This window comes from Sabethes cyaneus, chromosome 2, assembly GCF_943734655.1.
Source record: "Sabethes cyaneus chromosome 2, idSabCyanKW18_F2, whole genome shotgun sequence".
Taxonomy (NCBI): domain Eukaryota; kingdom Metazoa; phylum Arthropoda; class Insecta; order Diptera; family Culicidae; genus Sabethes; species Sabethes cyaneus.
Genome location: NC_071354.1, coordinates 244877124 through 244896778, shown reverse-complemented (window position 1 = coordinate 244896778; position 19655 = coordinate 244877124). Strand labels below are relative to the sequence as shown.

At 41.1% G+C, this 19655-nt stretch overlaps 3 protein-coding genes across 3 annotated transcripts; 1 reads left to right on the top strand and 2 right to left on the bottom strand.

Annotated features, from left to right (window-relative positions):
* Window positions 1–8946: 8946 nt before the first annotated feature.
* LOC128734833 (conserved oligomeric Golgi complex subunit 5) lies at window positions 8947–11570 on the bottom strand. Its single transcript, XM_053829198.1, has 4 exons — window positions 11438–11570; window positions 10716–11369; window positions 9951–10652; window positions 8947–9893 (listed from the first exon to the last, which is right to left on the bottom strand). The coding sequence occupies exons 1-4, from the start codon at window positions 11502–11504 to the stop codon at window positions 8998–9000; spliced, it is 2319 nt and encodes a 772-aa protein (XP_053685173.1). The 5' UTR covers window positions 11505–11570; the 3' UTR covers window positions 8947–8997.
* Window positions 11571–11708: 138 nt separating this feature from the next.
* LOC128737775 (39S ribosomal protein L42, mitochondrial) lies at window positions 11709–12185 on the top strand. The gene has a single exon (XM_053832481.1). It carries the CDS (start codon window positions 11729–11731, stop codon window positions 12116–12118), a length of 390 nt encoding a protein of 129 aa, XP_053688456.1. The 5' UTR covers window positions 11709–11728; the 3' UTR covers window positions 12119–12185.
* Window positions 12186–12225: 40 nt separating this feature from the next.
* On the bottom strand, window positions 12226–13766 carry LOC128738394 (cyclin-dependent kinase 10). Its single transcript, XM_053833480.1, has 4 exons — window positions 13653–13766; window positions 13445–13596; window positions 13311–13383; window positions 12226–13245 (listed from the first exon to the last, which is right to left on the bottom strand). Exons 1-4 carry the CDS (start codon window positions 13660–13662, stop codon window positions 12236–12238), a joined length of 1245 nt encoding a protein of 414 aa, XP_053689455.1. The 5' UTR covers window positions 13663–13766; the 3' UTR covers window positions 12226–12235.
* Window positions 13767–19655: the final 5889 nt, after the last annotated feature.

Sequence of the window (19655 nt, the reverse complement as noted above, 5' to 3'; positions counted from 1 at the left end):
AGAAAAAAATCAATTTTTGATAATCCAGTGTCCACTAGTCTTAAAATATTTTAGAAAAATCTAGAAAAAAAATCCTCAAATGCAGTTGGTTCCATCTAAAAATGCCTTATCTTATAAAAGTTATGACCGTTTGAATTTCGGCAAAATTTTGCCAGTCCCGATCATTTTGTCTAACCCCTGTAGATATAAGAAGATACAATTAACAAAAAAGCGAATGTCGCAAGCGTAAACAAACCGGGTGAGTCCAGCAAAAAATAACTCTCACCCGATTTTGCGTGAATGTTTCAAACGTCTCCGACCTTTCGGTAATCAGCTTCCTCTGTTCGCCGTTGCATAGAACAGGAGTTGGCAAAATCAAATCCGGTTCCTGACTTCGTTAATCGTTTTTTAGATGCTTTCTTATCGTGCCTTGTGAGGTAATTCTTTAATCTCTTGGGATCGCTCCTTCCACTGACGTCACAGTTTATTTTACCCAACGCTCGTAACAGGTGAACGCGTTGGTATTCTGATTCTAACCTCTCATTGAGCATGGCTACTGTAAAACTGCCCAATACTTCTGTGTGCGAAGATCACGTCGCCAGCTCGTGCTCGTCCTGTTTCAAACAATCGTCTTTATTCAAGTCGCCAAGTCGTTTTTGAGCTAGTCTTGCACGTTGAGAGTCTTCATTCATGGTGCCATACCGGTGCGGTTGTTGAAGAGAACCGTTTTCATCGTGCTGTCGTGCGGCTCTTGTCAGATGTACGATGGGAATCTCTCCAAACAGTGCCTATAACTCGTGATTCATACGCCTCCGCCGCTCTCCACTTTCAGTCTATATATCGCCAAATATCGCTCGATCACTGCAAGGAAGCGTATACCCTACGTCACAGCAGCGACAAAATCGTACCTGTTTGGATGCTGTTGCTCTTCGAATCACACCTTTAATAGCGATGTTGAATAACATACAGGACAGTCCATTACCTTGCCGTAACACTCCGCGCGACGCGAAAGAACTTGAGAGCATCGCTGAAACACGCACGTAGCACATCCGTTGCTTCTTTGATCAGCTTTGGCCAGTTTATCCGGAAAACCGTTCTCGTGCATTATCTGCAATAGCTATTTGAGCTCGACTGTATCGTATGCTGCCCTGAAATCCACGAAACTATGATGCATAAGCACGTCCCAGCTAGCGTTTTTATATGTATAAAAAAAATAAAAAATCAGCATTACGTACATATATACATGCTAATAAATCGTATTTGTCGCGATAAAACGGGCATATTCGTACTATTTTGGAGGCGATATACGTGATGAGGAATAAATATACGCGTTTCAGCTCTATAAGAAATTATATACGATAATATCCGATTAAGCTCGGCTCGCTCCGTGCTGCTATAAGATTCTGTGCGTAATATCGTATGTGTGTCAGTTACTGTCATCATATACGACAGAAAACCAACTTGGGCGCACTTTATTAAGCATTAGTTACGATTTCGAGTTTATTAGGAGATATTTACGATAATTTTTGTACTTTTATATACGAATTGGTGCTGGCTGGGGTTGTCCTCCCAACATTTCTGTGGGTGAGAAAATTTGGTCCATAGTGGCACGGACCCCCATAAAGCCTATCCTGCGAAATATCATGCTATTGGGAATAGACGACGTAACGAGGTCTGAAAGGACACCTTGTAGGCGGCGTGGATGGAACAAACCTCACCTTTCATCCATCGATCTGCTGATCAATTTTCGGTGACTACTCTGCAGCATCCAGCTTCGCTGATAGCGGATGTTTAGCTGTATCTTTCTTATTAGTTTCGATTAAAATCAGCTTTTAGTCCACGGAAGAACAAGAACTGCACGTCACTATTCTAATGCGTAGTGAATTAAAAAAGGATAATTTACGTTGCGCTGCTGTCAATACGAACTTGCAATTTACGCTTTGACGGCAGATATAATTTTTCACCATTATATGGGTTGATGGCATGATATTCTTGACTCTCAGGCTTTGACTCGGGCTTCCGATTTGGCTAAGCGCTTGGCTAATACTGATTTTCCCGGTTGGAGTACGGGAGAAAAGTAAAATGTTTTCGTTTCTGTTTCTTAGCATATATCAACAATTCCAACAAGATTTCTGTAATTCGACATAACTGCACTGCTGTCAAGCGAATAAGGTTGATCTTTATAGCGACCCTGCTCGCTACTCTCCCTTATACTAATCCTGCCTGGATCCGAAGGACGAAATCCTGGGTCAAATCGGGCCATATTCAATCGCATTCCATTACATTTTCATACCACGCCAGCAAGTGGTGTTGAACCCAAAATAGGATGGTCAACGCCCGGCTTAATTTACTTAATTTATTTTGAACAACATTTCCAAGAAACGCAAGCCTTTCGCGTTGTGGAAACAGAAATCAAACATAAGCCATCAAAAGTGCTGATTTAGCGCACCTTTGTGGCTGACGAAATATTGACATGCTGTTGCGCAATCGCAACCAAGTCGCTAGCCTCTTGGGCATCTAAGAGTTACATTACGCAGCGTGAGAGTTAAGCCAAAAGACTTCTCACCTGACTCAAATTATTTATCAGGGTTCTCTTTCGTCGCAAATTCGAGCGACCGGATGAACACCTGAGTGAAAGTGAAGGGCGATGGCACTCAGACGCGGCGCGATAATCAATACACGTTAGAGTAGGTTGACATTAGTGTCACAGAGAAAAATTAAGAATAAGAGAGGATTTTCCCCTCATTAGACTTAAGCAACAAAACCAATGTTACGAAAAATATACGGGGAGTTCTCTGACTTGACCACCGGCCGGCTAAGGTCGGTGGAACAGGTTAATCCGCTTGTTATTATTTCTTAAATTTTTCCTTCCGCGCGGGTGTTTTAGGATCGAAGGGGCCCTTAAGGCCCCTTCACATAATAGCTGGAACCCTTGACTTAATTGCATTAAAATTAGCTTTGCTTCTTCTACGTGATAATTAAAAACTGTTAGATATGTAAGCCTTCAGAAAACACAACAAAAATACCATGATAGAAAACGAAGAAAAGATGGCAAAATAACGACGAAAAGACGCTAAAACAGCAATAAAAACGGCAAAAACCACAGAAAAAGCAACAAGAAACAAAACGAACAAATGACGAAAATACAATGAAAATTCAATAAAACTACGACGTGGCAAAGGACGACGAATATGAAGAAAAGACAACAATAAGACGACGAGAGAATAACAAAAAGGCGGTAAAAACAGTAAAAAGGCGACGGAAACATAACGAAAAGGTTATCACAAACTGGCGAAAAGCCCACTTAAAAAAACGGAAACCGACAAACCCATTTAAAAAAATGGAAACCGATCAAAAACCCCATAAACGAAGAAAAGTATTACAACAAATCGGGGAAAAGAGACAAAGAAACGATGTAAAGATGATGAAAACACGATTAAAAGACACCAAACCAGCAACAAAAATAACAAAAAAAAGCACAGCAAAAACCAACAAATATGCTAGAGAGATGATAAAAATACGGCGAAAAGGCGTAAAGAAAAGTTACTAAATTAAAGACAAAAAAGCATAACTAAAAATGAAAAAGAATACAGAACCAAACTGCCATAAGAAGGCGTTAGAAAACAACAGACAGAGAACGAAAATACGTGACGGTAAAAAGACCGCGAAAAGACGACAAGATAATGGCAAGAGGACGAAAAAGTGATGACAAATAGGCAAAAATACGATGAAAAAACGCCGACAAAAAATGGTAGAACAACAACCAACAATTAAAAATAGATTGTTTGTTATATGAATAAAAGAGTATGAATAAAATATACATAGTAGAATTAAATTAGATAAGTTTTCTCCTTTTATTTAATTTCGAGGCTTAAAATCTTTCATTTTCTCTTGACGCACCTATTTTTTTGATTAAAGGGTCTATAAATAAATAAATACCGCCATCCGCGGTGACATTGTGCCACGGAGGTGAGATTGTGCCAAAAACCAAAAATGTTTATTTGTGAAAATTTATTATATCTATAGAAACTGGTGACCTAAATTCAAAATGATGATGAGCATGTTATTTATTCATAACTTAGAATGGAACACAGATAATAGTAGCAAACTATTTAGCCTAAACTGGGTTTCAAAGTTTGCGATCAAAAATACTCGGAAATAACGCTTGTAAGCAATGTCCCGCATAAACCAACCCAAACAAGAAATCGCATCAACTTGATACTTTGAAGGTATATAAACTAATCATTTACAATTAAAAGGTTATTATGCGTTGGATAAGTTTTGATTACGAAAATAATATTTTTCGTAACTTTGTACTTTTCGAGCTTCACGGGGGTGAGATTGTGCCAAGCCATAATGATCGATCCAATTTGTGGACTTCACATACACAACAAAAATACGTCAGTATACACCAGTACACTCACATTCTTTACTATTGAGCACAATATTTTGACAGATTAGATTGCATTATCCATTTTGGAGCAAACAGCATCATAGGTCTGCTAAATAATTTAAACAAATTTTTACTTTTTCTCTGGAAATTTCAGATACTTTGAATAAACACTCTAATATAAGACGAATATATTATACCGTGTATAAACTGCCAGTTTTAGGGAGGGGGGAGGGGGGTGTTATAGGCCACGTGTTCTGCGGCCGCGGGTTCTCGAACGAAGCAATGGTTACTTTTGTTAAATTATCAAATAGGTATGCTCCCTTAGGATACACCCCTTTATATATCTCGTCCTGGTTAACTCTAGAAACGCTACTGGCTATATAAATGCTGTCCATTGACTACGAATTCATTTTTAGTTATTTCAAACCTCTGCGGGTTATTTTCGTTCATACTTTTTGTATGACGCGTTGTTTTTGGACGACCCCCTGTCCCTCATAGTCAACTTAGTTCATGGACGGCCCCATATGAACTACTTTATACTGATATTTATGTGTATTGTTTATAAACATGCTAATGTTCACTGTTTAGGTTTTTAGCCTACCTTTATGTTTTTGGCACAATGTCACCCCCTAGAAGGGGGGAGATTTTGCCAAAGTTCATGCACTTCCAGTACAATTAGGTTTCATTGTAACTAAACCATCTCTACGGTAGTTGTTAATTGAACAATTTAGTATATATTGACAGGTTTGAAACCAACTTAGTTCCTAAATTGTGTGTATTCTGAGCTAAAGAACAAAAATATATGCTTTTTTGGCACAATCTCGCCCCGGATGACGGTACTTATAAATATTGAACTGTCGGCTTAAGCTCCATACTCAATTTACTTCAGTGGCGAGGGTCCGTTATCGATCCTGCGCCGAATGAATTATGGTCTTCGAGTCAATCCTGGGCTACCTTTCTTCAAACCCCTCGAACACCAGCTGAACGTGCATCATCCTCAATAGCGCACATCTATCAGTGCGATGTCTACTCCGAAGTCTACGGCCTCTTCTTGATTTCCTGCTTAAAATAATTTTGGCTACTATTTCGTCGGGCATTCTAGATGAGTGACCAGCCCAGCGCCACACTGTACTATCTTCATTATAACAGCATATTTGCATTCTTAACTACACTCCATTTTGGATTTTGCTAAAACCCCAAGCATTCGTCGATCAGCTTCTTTTAGCGTCCATGATTCATGTTCGTTAAGGGCCACCGAGAGGATCAGTGTTCTCTAGAGCGTCAGTTTTATGCGAATTTGCAAGCTACGGGACTTCAGCTACAAAACGTAATGCCTGTGTAAAGGCCAATTCGCAGCTGCAGTCGTTTTATTTTGCGACTTACATCGTTGTCACATGTCACGAGCATACCAAAATATATTCAGTTCCTCTTCGACACCAACACCATTTGGATTTCCACGTCATGGACTTCGTTTTGGCGGTGTTAATGGTAAGTCCCAATTTCTCAATAAATGACCTAAAGGCTTCTTTCGCTGCTCTACTTTTGATTTCGGTGATATCGACGTCATCCGCAAAATCAAAAAGCACGCGAGGTCTCATCTGCTATTCTGACTTATAATTTTTACTCATCCAGCGTCACACGAATCAACGTAACTAGTTCTGTGGGAAAACCATGTCCTAGCGTTAACTGTCACAGCTCATTTCGTTTGACTGAATCGTATGCCGCCTTGAAATCCATAAAAAATATGATGAGTCTGCAAGTTGTACTCCCGGAACTCGTCAGTTACTAGACGCAGGTAAATATCTGATCCATCGTGAAGGGACCCTCATGAAAACCAGCTTGATATTCGCCGACGAACAACTCAGCTAACGGACTCAGTCTAAATCACAGAATAGGGAGAGCACCTTTCAGGCAAAATTGAGCAACGTAATGCCTCGATAGTTTTTACTCTAACGTCGATGTCCGTTTTTAAAATTGGGAAATGAGGCCAATCAACCACTCCTCCGATATTTATTTTCCTCCCATATTCTGTTCTTGACAATGAGGTGGCGAATTGTTTCGTACAGCTCCTCGCTCCCCGTTTTTAGAAGTTCAGCCAGGATACCATCCTTTACAGCAACCTTAACGTTTTTCAGCTCACTGATTGCTCTTTTGACCTCCTCCTGTGTTGGTGGCTCCACAGTTTGGCCGTCGCTCAAAATTCTTATCCTGTACCTGCTGATCTTCGTGTTTACTTCTCTATTGAACAGCGTGTGGAAATACTCTTCCACCTGGCTGCTACCGTCGTTTTGTCAGTAAGCAGGTTGCCAGCACTATCATTGCACATCACAGGCATGGCAAACTTCTTGCACCTGACCGTTTTGTAGAAACTCCGTGTGTCGTTGCTGGCGAACCTCTCGTCTGGACTGGCGAGCACGTGCTCTTCGTACTGGCGTTTTTAGACGGTGGGTTCTTTTTTCCGCAGCTCTACCAGGACCAACCAAAATGATTCGGGCAGAGTGTCGGGCATTGGAAATTGGAATCGTGTGAAGAAATTCTACAGAGGATTCGCACAGACTACTTTGCTTATAGAAGCAGGATTCTTATAGGAGAATCGAAGAGTTTAATCCCAGGGATAGGTATAACTCGGCACGGGAATCGCCTGCACTATGAACTGTTCTGTTCTGACGTGTAGACGCAGTAAGCTACTTATATATATATTGAACTATTGACATCCTATCATTTATCACGCAAATCAAATTAAATATTCACGCTGCGGCAGATCCTCCAAAAAGTCCATGAATACAGAATTCAACGCACAATTATTTCATTGATTTCAAAGTTGCGTATGATACCATCGACCGTAAAATCATGGCCATTCTAACCTCGCAGGGAACTTTATCAACGTGATGATCCCTCATGTGGGCTGTTCAACATGCCGTTACAGGATGTTATGAAAGAAGCAACACACAGGCACAATTTTTAGCAAATCTAGCAAGTTCGTCTGCTTTCCCAATGAAATGGATATTGTCGATAGAACAGCATCTGTGGTGGTGGCTGAACAAACTAAAACTCAAAGTAACGAAGGTTGGGTTGAAGAAAAATGCGTCCAAACTAATGTTCCGTGAACCGCTAATATGACGCACACGCTAAAAGCTGGTAACTCGGTCCTAATAACGACTGAGTTGGTTTTGTTTCGAGCATCGAGCCGCTATGCTGCCCGTTCTCCCGATACTCGACACTCGACAGTGCCTGAGTCGAGTCGAGTTACACGACATGACTTACAAAATAGAGCCCATATTCATTCGATTTACTGTCCTTGTAACGATGACGTCTTTTGAGTAGATGTCGTTTTTTGTGTTAATTTACTATCATGAGAATATTGCAAACTGGGACCCCTAATCTCAAAGGCCCGGTGGGCCCTTTGGCTCCCAGTTCGCCCCTGTCGACCGTTTTGTCGACCGTTTGTTTCCGTCTTTCGTCTTTCGTTCAGTTTTCAATTTTCAATTTTCAATTTTCAATTTTCAATTTTCAATTTTCAAATTTCAATTTTCCATTTTCAATTTTCAATTTTTTGGTGTTTCTTCTTACCTGAATCTTTCTTTTGAAGCTAAATCTGAGCTCTGACAAGTTACTACTGTAAGCGTTAATTCGTGCGCATACTATTTCTGCTACACTATAAATCTGTTTCATTCTTGATTTGACTCTCGCCTTGATTTTTTTCACTCTTTTTGAACGCTTCCGTTGATTCTTTCTTTTAGTCTTTCGTTGAATCTTTATTCAACTTTTATTTTAATTTTGTTTTGTTTTGTATGCCCGAAGGTCAATGAGACAGTCTTTATGGTCGTCTTTTGGGTCTTTGAGTCTCGTTTAGCTCGTTTTTTTGGCACTTCTTTTTAGCGTTTCTTATTGTCTTAGACTCATTCGGGAGCTTGAATTTGTTTTCGGTTCTTTACGACTGCTTTTTCTGTTTTTGTTTTGAAATTTTTATTGATTGATTTTTGTTGATTTGATGTTTGGCTTCCGACTTTTGACAATCTGCTTGAGTTTGCATTTTTCACTTTATTCTTCTACGATATTCATACCTGTAGCTTCGGCAAAGTCCAGTAACCTCATGCCATTGATTTTTGTCATAGAGGCCCCTAACCTAACCTCACTTCACTTACTGGGCCCATACCTTATCTTACAGTTCTCTCCCTATTATTTATACAGACGATTGTTAGGTAAACGGAATGACTCAGGAACTTCCAGAATCACAAATTGCGCTCTCACCTAAAAAATCTAAGAAAGGTGGCCTTCAGAACAGGACCCCGACCATGAAGAGCTAGGAATAGTACCACTGTGGGGTCTCCGGGTTCAGAGTTAAAGGCCAACACGAACAACGTTTACCGTTCCTCAAAATGGAAGAAGATCAAATAGTAATCAGTGATATATTTTCGAAGTTACAAAGAGGGAAGAAGCGGGAACAACAGTATCAGTATTCTGCTGTTAAAATTTAAATTATACTTCGTACCCTCCTGTATGGGAACGAATAATAATGATTTCTCTCAAATAAAAAAGCATCTATAGATGCTACAATAGGTTTTAGAGCCTAGAGCATATATTAATATTATTAACTGTCAATGATTTCAGTAAATTACTTACATTCATCCAGTCTCCTCGCCATTGAATCCCTTGATGGCGCCTTCCAGATAACTTGTCAGTAACGGGTAAACAACGTCGTACTGGGTAATATTCTTCTGTCGCACGACAGCCCGGTACCGTTGAAGTGCACCCGTAATCAACTCCAATCGGTCCGAATCGGACGAATGTGATTCCAACCATTGGATAAGCTTTTCATTCGACCAACCAGCAGTTATGTGCGGACTCGCCAGCTCAGGTCCCGCGTATCCAAAAAGCATAAAGAGTACAATGTACGCCGGTACACTTCCCCCTCTTTCGGAGGTTTGCTTTACCAACTCTTCAGCGGATACCACAAGCAACGAGGACATCGCCCTCAGCAGACGGAGACTTTTACCTAGCACCGTTAGGTCCGGAACAACTGGTTTCAATGCCACCTCTAGATGGTGCGAATCCGATCGAAGCCTCTGCCGGCCGGCATGCGAGATTGGACGAACGATTGCTGCATTCTGAACGAACAACTCAACGCAGCGGACAGCCAAATTTTGCCCGCACTCTTCCACTATAGACTTATCGGCAAAGGGCACAATATGGCAATTCCACGAACGGTGCAGAAAATCGTGCAACTCTTTCATGTAGAACGAAGGACCGGCCGTTGAAATTGTGGTCGTATTTAAGCCAGGCTCACGATGCATGCTCAGTAGAATTATGTTCACGGCCGAATGGATCGAGGCAATCAATTGTTGGATGATAGCCAGCGTGATGGTTCGGCCTTCGCTGAGGCTTTGCCTCAGCTTGACGGCCGATTCCGAGCTGGAGAATTTTGCTCCCAAAATCTGAATCAACCGTGTAACGGCTTGATGGTGATAGTGAACCACATTGGCCAGCGTAATGTTTTGCGATTGAGCAGCGTTTGGATTATCTAAAAAACACGCACAGTTTTTTTCATGACAGATTTGAATTTGAAGGTTGAGCTTACCTAAGACTTGCTGTGTATCGCCTCCCAATTTCACGTTTCGCTCAATGCGGTTCCAGAGGTCCTTACTGGATACGCAAATCACGCCGGTAACCAACGTTGTTAGTCGATCATCCACTATTGCCGCATTTAGTTCGTTTGAGGCGGCGCGCACTAGGGAATCAATGACTTCCTGATTGGGGAAATCAATGTCAATCAGAACCGCCTTTAGGTTGTTTGCACATTTCTCCAAATAGCCAGCTTCCAATGAAACGAAAACATTTTCGTCGAAGACGAAAGCATTGTCCATGTTACGTTCCAGACCCCGGGCCACCGACAGTAGCTTGGGAAGACCCTGCTGAAGGGCCTGCTGCACGTGGGGCTGTGCGCTAGCGAAAGAATCGATCAATTGGTTCTGAAGCTGATCCCAGAATTGTTTGCTAATCGTTTTGGCCGCGCCCGTGAATTCTTCCGTTATAGGCAGTTCGAGCAAACAACGCTGGAGGAAGGAAATTTGCTGGCAATAGCTGTTGAATTCGTCCAAAAACAACCACTCCAAGGCTTGCCACAGCTTGCTGCGGAAATTTGCCGAACTGGTCAGAGCAGGGGCTTTACCGGGCCCCTTGGGTTGAGAACGTTCCATTTTGTCCTTACTTGAACCGCTGGCTGAGCTGGTTTTACCACTTTTAGCAACGTCCGATGCCGTATAGCATTCTCTGATTGAATCTAAAAAAGCGTGGTTTAATAAAAACTGCAATTCTAAAAGTCAGCTCAGGGAAGCAAACTTACCGTTTATGTACCGTTGATACGTTTCCAGTATGTTATTCAAACATTTGTCCAAGGTTTTCATGTTCAAACAAATCAGTAAGCATTCCTTGGTTTCATCTTCTTTAGCATTCTCAATACTGTCGAACAAATCACGATTAGCCACCTGCAGGAGGCGCGCTTTTACGACAGCAACATTGGCAATTTCTTCCTTCAAAAAATCCAATTTACCCAGCTCTACATCTTCCATCAGACACTCCAGCTCGTACACGATGCTAGCCTGATCTGGCAGCTTAGCGGCTTTCTCCAATCCTTTGTAAATCTGCAAAAATCGGCTGCTCTGACGAAGTAAATGCGATGTTTCGTGTAGTCGACCAAGTATTTTGGTTTGCGTTTCCAGCTGCTCGTAGGGGCCATTTATCAGCTTTTTAAGACGATCGGCTCCGTCGCGCAGGGCTTCGATCTGCTCCGAAATGGAACCGATCGAGGCGTTCAGATGGCCGGCATGATTCGCCTGCGATAGCAACGTACCGTACTGGTCGCGCACTTGCGTCTGTATTCTGGTCGAAATCTGCTCCATACCGTCCGACAGTCTGGCTATCTGTTCCGCGATGGTCATCGTAACCGCCAGGTCGGCCCGGGCTTCCGGCTGATCGGTGAGAAACGCACGGAAGAACTCTAGCGAGCGCCGTGCAAATCGATTATTAAACAAAAATACGTTTATCAGCTAGAAATTGCCAACTTACCATTACTTTCTATATCCTTGCAGTCGAAAGTGGAGGATTCTTCCTTTTCAGTAGAGTTATTCGACATTTTTAGTAGTTAAAACTTGTAAAACATTGTAATTTTCCAATTGTCTTTAATGCTGATGACGTTTAACTTTTGTGATTTTTTCAAAACACAAGAACGAGCGTATCGAACTTTTTGTTCGCAGCGGCTTGTATTTGTTACAGCGGCTTGTAGAACTGTCAATGTTAATGTCAAAATTATTTTCATTTTTTCAGTGTTTACCTTTTCCACACGTCGTTTCTTACATCATGTCGTTCAGCCAAAAGTTTATTCGCCGTTGGAATCACTTTGTAACCCTTAAAAAGTATAAAAATGTTCAGGTAGCCCAAGGAAACCCGCAGTCGTTGGTGCAAAAAGTTACCCCCGTCGCGGGCGGTAAATGTTTTCTGGCTTGGCATCCGAAACCGCAGTTTCCCTACGAATACTCGCGACCGCTAAGCCCGGTGGAAGTGCAGTCAACAGCATCGCTTGTTCGCGACGATCTGGTAGCGGTCGGCGCCAGTACCCTCAAAGCCAAGCACCCGGAGTTCGTACGCAGTGAACTGGCTAGGGTTACCCATACAACTAAGCACCGCTGGTTCCCGCGGGCTCGCGACAAGAAAGCCAAAACCACACCGATGGATCGCGAATATTTGTAAGCGACTTGAACCCAACTTGCTTTTATGATTAAACCCTTAGTTATACCATCGGTAATAGGAAAATAAACCAAACAAATACATCTTTTATTGTTTTATTTGAACTGGCACATGTGACAATCATTCCAGTTTCCTCTTCTTAACTAGAGAGCCCAGTATGTCCGATATCGCAGGGATGGAAGTTTGATCAATGATTGTTGTTTTGGAATTGGCGGCCGGCTGAGTTTCGACGGTTTCCTTAGGAGCATTTTTCAAGTCCCGATGGTGTGGAAAGGTTGGCATCAGCTTCGGATCGCACGGTAGGGGGGCTTCCTTGAAGTAACTGCTCTGCAGACACTCCTCGGCTGTGGCCCTTTTGCTTGGATCATACATGAAGAGAAAGTTAAGCAATCGTAAACCCGCCGAAGACAGCCAAGGGAACTTTGGCTTCAGGTTATTGTACGGTTGAGCCTTCAATGTGAAGTTCTGAACGGATGGCAATTTAGGAAAATCGGGCCAAATAGCTTCCGAGGGTGTTCCCAGCAGATCGATAATCAACTCTATCTGGGATATTTCGCTGACACCAGGCATAAGCGGTTTATGAGACAGCAATTCACCTAAAATGCATCCGGTAGCCCACATATCGACGGCAGTCGTTTGTTCCTTCGCTCCAAACAGCAATTCTGGAGACCGGTACCAAAGTGTCACTAAGCCGGGCGTCATTGGTTTGCCTGAATCGCTTATGTAACGGGCCAATCCAAAGTCTGCGATCTTCAGGCAACCTTTATCGGTAAGAAGCAAGTTGGAAACTTTGAGATCTCGATGAATAATGAAATTAGAGTGCAAATATTTCAACCCTTTCAGCAGCTGAATTATGATACACTTCACTTGCGACTCGGAAAACGGAGATTCCATATTATCCAACAGCGAAGCCAGGTCCTGTTCGCAAAACTCCATGACTAAGAAAATGCTTTCCAAGCTGTTTCCCACGACAACTTCCTTCAGCTTAACCACATTATCGTGGTTACAGTTTTTCAAAATTTGAATCTCGCGCAAGCCACTGATAGGGAAGCCATCTTTGAAAATTTGCTGATCGATCCGCACCTTTTTGAGGGCTACAATCTCGTTGGTTTTCGTGTCCTTTGCACGAACTGGAAACAAGAAATGGATTTCAATAAGGACCGGTAAAAAATAACGCATTAAGGGCGATACTCACAAACGATTCCGTACGTTCCTTCGCCAACGCGATTACATTTCTGAAACACCGACACATATCGACAGCGTCCAAACTGCAAACATTACTTTATCTTAAGACAAGACAAATAAAAACCTTACTAAACATAAACTTACGGTATCCTTGTTGAGAATTTCCGTAAACTTGTTGGTACGAAAGCACATTAGTGATCCTTTCCGCACGATTGGACCGGTCGGGTCTGGACCGCCGCTGGAAAGTGCTGCCTTTGTAGTCGGTTTGTTTGTATCATCCTCGGATTTTTGTTTATCTGCAAATAGTTTGGGTATTACCAACTGACCGTAGCTTTGCGGAACCGTATCTTACCTCTCATCATCGTGAGATATATTGAAAATTACGTTTTATCGCGCCTGATTGAGAAAGAGTTGATTTCGTGGATGCTGAAATTTCCGATATTATTTTATTGCTCTGATGATGAGTCTGACGGCACGGAGTGACGGCTCTGACGGCTCTGACCGACTGAACGAACACACTGAAGAAACTGTCAGTTTCTCGAATCCTTCACTCGAATGAATTAATGAACACCACGAACACGATGAACACCGCGACCATCCTTTTGTTCAAGGGGTTTCCAACAGCAACGATTACTACGCGCCTTCGAAAAAAGTTACTTTTGATTACTTTACTGATTACCTCTGATTACCAGTAATCAATCTCTTGTGATTACTATAAATTAATCATGATTACCAATGATTACTTAAGATTATCATTGATTACTCTACTGATTACCATTGATTACCTAATTAATTCGTAAATGATTACAAAAGTAATCTCTGATTACTACACACTTATACGCCTTACTGGAAACCCCTAGCTTTTGTTACACACGATTAAATGAAGATAGAATTAACAAGAGGGCGAATGTCGCAAGCGTAAACAAACCGAGTGAGGGTTGATTTTCCTATGCAGTAAAAAATAACTCTCACTCGTTCTATTTAATGTCGAATTTGTTTATTCAATCCGGATTGGAACTGGATGAACTTTTTGTGTTCATTTGCTCCTATCTGACAGATAAAATTCATCCAGTTTCAACCCGGATTGAATAAACAAATTCGACATAATATTGCGATAACATACAAACAAACATAACATAACAAACAAACGTTTTGAAAACATCTCAAACATGCGCGAATTCTAAAGGTTCGGTTTGTATAATACGAAATTGGCTCGGCAGTTTCGACTAAAATGGTCTATTTTGAGTGCTGGAGAGAGATAAGTTGCATATGAGCCAAGGGGTCGGACACTCAGCACATTGTGCCCAGGCACTCCAGAGATATCAAGCGGCACACCTCTAAAGCCCTATAAAAATAACATTTATATGGCTTTACACACCTCCGGTTCAATGTTACAGATGAAATGGGAGCACTGCCAGTTGTCAAAATCATCTCGCACGGTTGCCAGATCTATCAGATTACAACGAATTAACCAATCTTGCAGTTCGGCACTTTCGGTACAACATCGGCACAGTTCGGTTTGTTTCAAGTCGCCTAACATAAAAACGGCTGTGCTGAGTGACCGACCCCTTGATATGAGCTATATTGCCAAAGCTCCTGAGCAAGAGGAAACGCATTAAGATTATTTGCTTTTTTTCAATTTACCGGTCCACTTTAACGTCAATTGTGTGTGACGCTTGATCGGTTTTTAATGTGAACGCATTCATACCACCGGGGTACAGATTAAAAATGTTCAGATTAAAGAAGGTCGTACCAACGGGGGTACACGGTACCCGAAATAACTCGGCGTACCAAGTGGTACGAGAAGGTCAAGCCTCTACAGGAAGGGGATATTGTCATCACAGACCCTGACCACCCTGGAAATTGCTGGCCAAAGGGAAAGATCATTGGAGTACTAAACCATGCAGGCCAGACACGCAGAGCGACCGTGCAAACATCCAACGGCGTTTACGAGCGACCCAGTGTCAAGCTGGCGGTATTGGACGTTCGGCGCGAGGCAGAGTAAGCTGGGACCGAGGGCGTGGTCAGCATACCGGAGGGGAGTGTTACGTCACAGACTTACCGCACCTCTTGGTCATACACCTTAGCTCGTTGACAGCGGGAGACAGACGTTTGACGTGAGTGGAAGTAGTAAAAAACCAGAAAATCTTGCTGTGTCATGCGGCGTAAGCTCGCTTAAGTTCAATTAATAATTATAATCGATATTGTATTGCTATTTCAAAAAGGATCTAAAATTTATTCAGCTTTCCACGAGCGATAATGGCGGTGATTGAGCACAAGTGGGCACAATCTTTTGACATTCATTGGAGGAGCGTCGAGTTCACCCTGACGAAGTTACTATGGAAACATCCAGGATTGTTTGCTGTTCGACTGTAAAAATGTAAACATAGTTAAGTTTTGCAGATCAGTGGAAGAGGAACATAATTGAACGGACAAGTGTTATGGATTGTGGCTTGTAGAAACTACCGTGTACCCCCGCTGGAATGACCTTCCTTAATCTGAATATTTTTAATCTGAACCCCGTTGGTATGAATGCGTACATTAAAAACTGATCAAGTGTCATACACAATTGACGGTTAAGTTGACCGGGCAAGTTGAAAAAAAGCAAAAAAACTTAATATCACTGACGAACTGACAAGACACATAGAAGAAAATCCTTTAAAAACCATCGTCCTACACATTTTGCTTGCACACTAGCACCCTCTGTTTTGCATGTTGCGGAGTAGCTTGCATATGCAGGGTTTTATGCTGCAGGGTTTTTACATTTGTATGGTTTTATACTGAAAACTCGAAGCAACACCCGCGCGCCGCGGTGTGGCCATGTTGCGAAACATGCTTTTTTGAAAAATGAGTGGTTTTTGATTGGACGATGGAATTAACTCGAGTGTCCCGTCTGTTTGTCTGTGTTAATATGTTTCCTCTTGCTCAGCAGCTTTGGCATACTATTTGTTAAATGTTTGAACAAGTATTGAAATAGTTATGAAATCTACTTAAGCTATTGTCACGCACCTTGAATATTATACTCGGACACAGTGTGTATAAAGCTTTGCAATGCATTTTACACTGATTAATTTGAAATATATATCGCTCTATTGTGCAAAATTGATGTGAATAAAACTGAAGCGAATTATGTTGAAAATAATCAAGTCACACTGCTACAGCATTTTGCTCCGCAGCAAGTGCTGGCCGTTTTTGTACACTGATGCCACATCGTTGGCTTTAGTTTCCGCGTATCTCTTACTGTGAGTATTTCTATATTCGACATGTTTTCAAAACGTTTGTTTTCGTCAAATCAAAAAATCCAGGTCATAGGGTGCGCAAGTAGAATCAATATATATAGAATGCCAGTGTCGCTGTTTTTCTATAGGACTCATTGTGGTAAACATGATGCTAACAATCTGTATCAAGTCTGTGAATCGGGAACTTCATTGTCAAAGTTGCTCATTATTATTTATCTATTCTTTATCTGTGCGCTGGTTGGTGCTGTCATCAGTGCGTTCTCCGCTGTGTTTTTATGCCAGTGAAATGGTTTTAAACGTTCTTTTTCTTTTCGTCCGGATAAATAGAATCCCACAACTGCGCCCTTTTGCACCGATTTTTTCAGAAATTTGAAGCAAGCGAAGTTTCCAATCACATTACTTGGCAGCCATATTTAAAATTTTAAGCTGGTTGTCAAAATTTGACAAAGAGATTCCCCTTTTGATGAATCTCAGGCACACACACATTTGCATATATAATGTAAATACACTATCTGAACATGTGTGATGTTTACCACGCGCACTGCAGCGACACTGGCATTCTATCCAGCTTTTTACGCGCTATAATAGTGGCCGCTATAAATTATGTTCGTAATATGCGAACAGTCTTTTTGACAACTCCCAAGCAACCAAAAGTTCGAATATTACTTGACACGCGAACTCGAAAGTTCATAATTAGTTCAGATTAAGTTCCCTGGAACTTTCTTGCTGATTAGTAGTGTATATCAAGTATACGTGGAACTAAATGCTTTAAGAAGTGCTGTAAGTATTTCATAGATACTTCAAAGCTATTAGGATGCTACATGAAGTTCTGAAGTAACTTTAGTTGCTAACAAGTTCTGCGTGCTGCTTTTTTGTTTATATTTTTGGTGATCAAACCAGCAGAACCTAAAACTATTTGAGATTAATTATTTTTATTTCACTTGAATAAATTTAATGCTCGCACATTTCTAATTACAAATATAAATTAGAATGCACCCAGCTAACCAATAAGCATTTGCAATGCAATTTAAAAGCAAGCCAATAAGCATTTAAGTTGCCTTAAATGCTACTTAAATGCTATTTTGGCAAAATATGCGGCTAATTTACTGCTAGCCCTCTTATAGTGCTGACAATGCTTATTTGCAGCTAGTTACCAACAAGAAGAATTTAAATAGAATTGTGGATGCCAATTTACAACAGTTATGCAGTCAAAAAGCTGATAAACAACAACCTGTAGTATAAAACGCCAGGGATGCTAATAAACGACTGATTTACTGCTTATTTTAATGCTTATTGGTTACCTGGGCAATGCTCTTAATTATTGTGTTGTGTTGTGTAGCATATGTTGTCGGTATCTCACTACTATAGTTGATTGCCTGGTTCCAAACTTTATGTTCTATAATTAACTCGCGCTGCATAAAGCTGCTGCAAGTTCTAAATCGAACTTTTACTTAAGAACAACTCATTGGCAAAATTCACATCGCTTGTATACGACAAAGGTGACGCAGTGGATCGGGATAGGTTTACAACGCGGAACACCCGGGTTCAAACCCAACAGCAGGCAAATGCAACGAATATAGAAATTAGGTAGAAGTATAAAAATAGAACATATAGAAGTGCGGCTAAATTTGTTTTTTCTTAGTTTTTGACAGTTTACTTCAAAGCTGCTTAGCCCAAGCAACCAAAAGTTCGAATATTACTTGACACGCGAACTCGAAAGTTCATAATTAGTTCAGATTCAGTTCCGTGGAACTTTCACGCTGATTAGTAGTGTATATCAAGTATATGTGGAACTAAATGCTTTAAGAAGTGCTGCGAGTACTTCATAGATACTTCAAAGCTATTAGGATGCTACATGAAGTTCTGAAGTAACTTTAGTTGCTAACAAGTTCTGCGTGTTGCTTTTTTGTTTATATTTCTGGTGATCAAACCAGCAGAACCTGAAACTATTGGAGATTAATTTTTATTTCACTTGAATAAATTTAATCCTCGCACATTTCTAATTACAAATATAAATTAGAATGTAATGCTCTTCATTATTGTGTTGTGTAGCATATGCTGTCGGTATCTCACTACTACAGTTAATTGCCTGGTTCCAAACTTTATGTTCTATAATTAACTCGCGCTGCATAAAGCTGCTGCAAGTTCCAAATCAAACTTTTACTTAACAACTCATTGGCAAAATTCACATCGCTTGTATACGACAAAGGTGACGCAGTGGATCGGTATAGATTTACAACGCGGAGCACCCGGGTTCAAACCCAACAGCAGGCAAATGCAACAAATATAGAAGTTAGGTAGAAGTATAAAAATAGAACATAGAAGTGCTGCTAAATTTGTTTTTTCTTAGTTTTTGACAGTTTATTTCGAAGCTGCTTAGCGTTCTATGCAGTGAACCCAAGACAGCTTGAAAGTTCGGTTAATTTCTTAAAAGTGACGCTGCTTAGCAAGTTATAGATTGATATACATAAAGCTGTTTAACCCTTGTTAGAAACCATTATTCGAACTCTTGGTTACTTGGGAGCGTTGTATGCAGTGAACCCAAGACAGCTTGAAAGTTCGGTTAATTACTTAAAAGTGACGCTGCTTAGCAAGTTATAGATCAATATACATAAAGCTGTTTAACTCTTGTTAGACACTATTATTCGAACTCTTGGTTACTTGGGCTCTGCATACATCAAATCTGACACTCTTCTCTTGCAACACTACCGTGCTCTTTCTTTCGTTTACGTCAAAGAAGGAAAGCAAAACTGTGCGAAATGTAAACAAAACTATTGCCTTCCTTCTTTTGCGTAAACGAAAGGAAGAGCAACACTGCCGTACAGGAGAAGAGTGCCCAGTTTTGATGTATGCAGAGTTGTCAAAAAGATTGTTCACATATTACGAACACAATTTATAGCGTCCGTCATTATAGCGCGTAAAAAGCTGGATATATATTGATTATACTGGATTACCTTACAGAGTATTCAGTCCATCGGAAAAGTAATGGTTTCCCATATATTGCTGAAAAGCTGATGCTTCATCTGGGCTGACAAAGATATAGGTCAAGTTTGAACATGTCGGATAAAATACAATCTCGGATGAAATACATCCTCCAGGTTGGGGTGGGGCCGCGA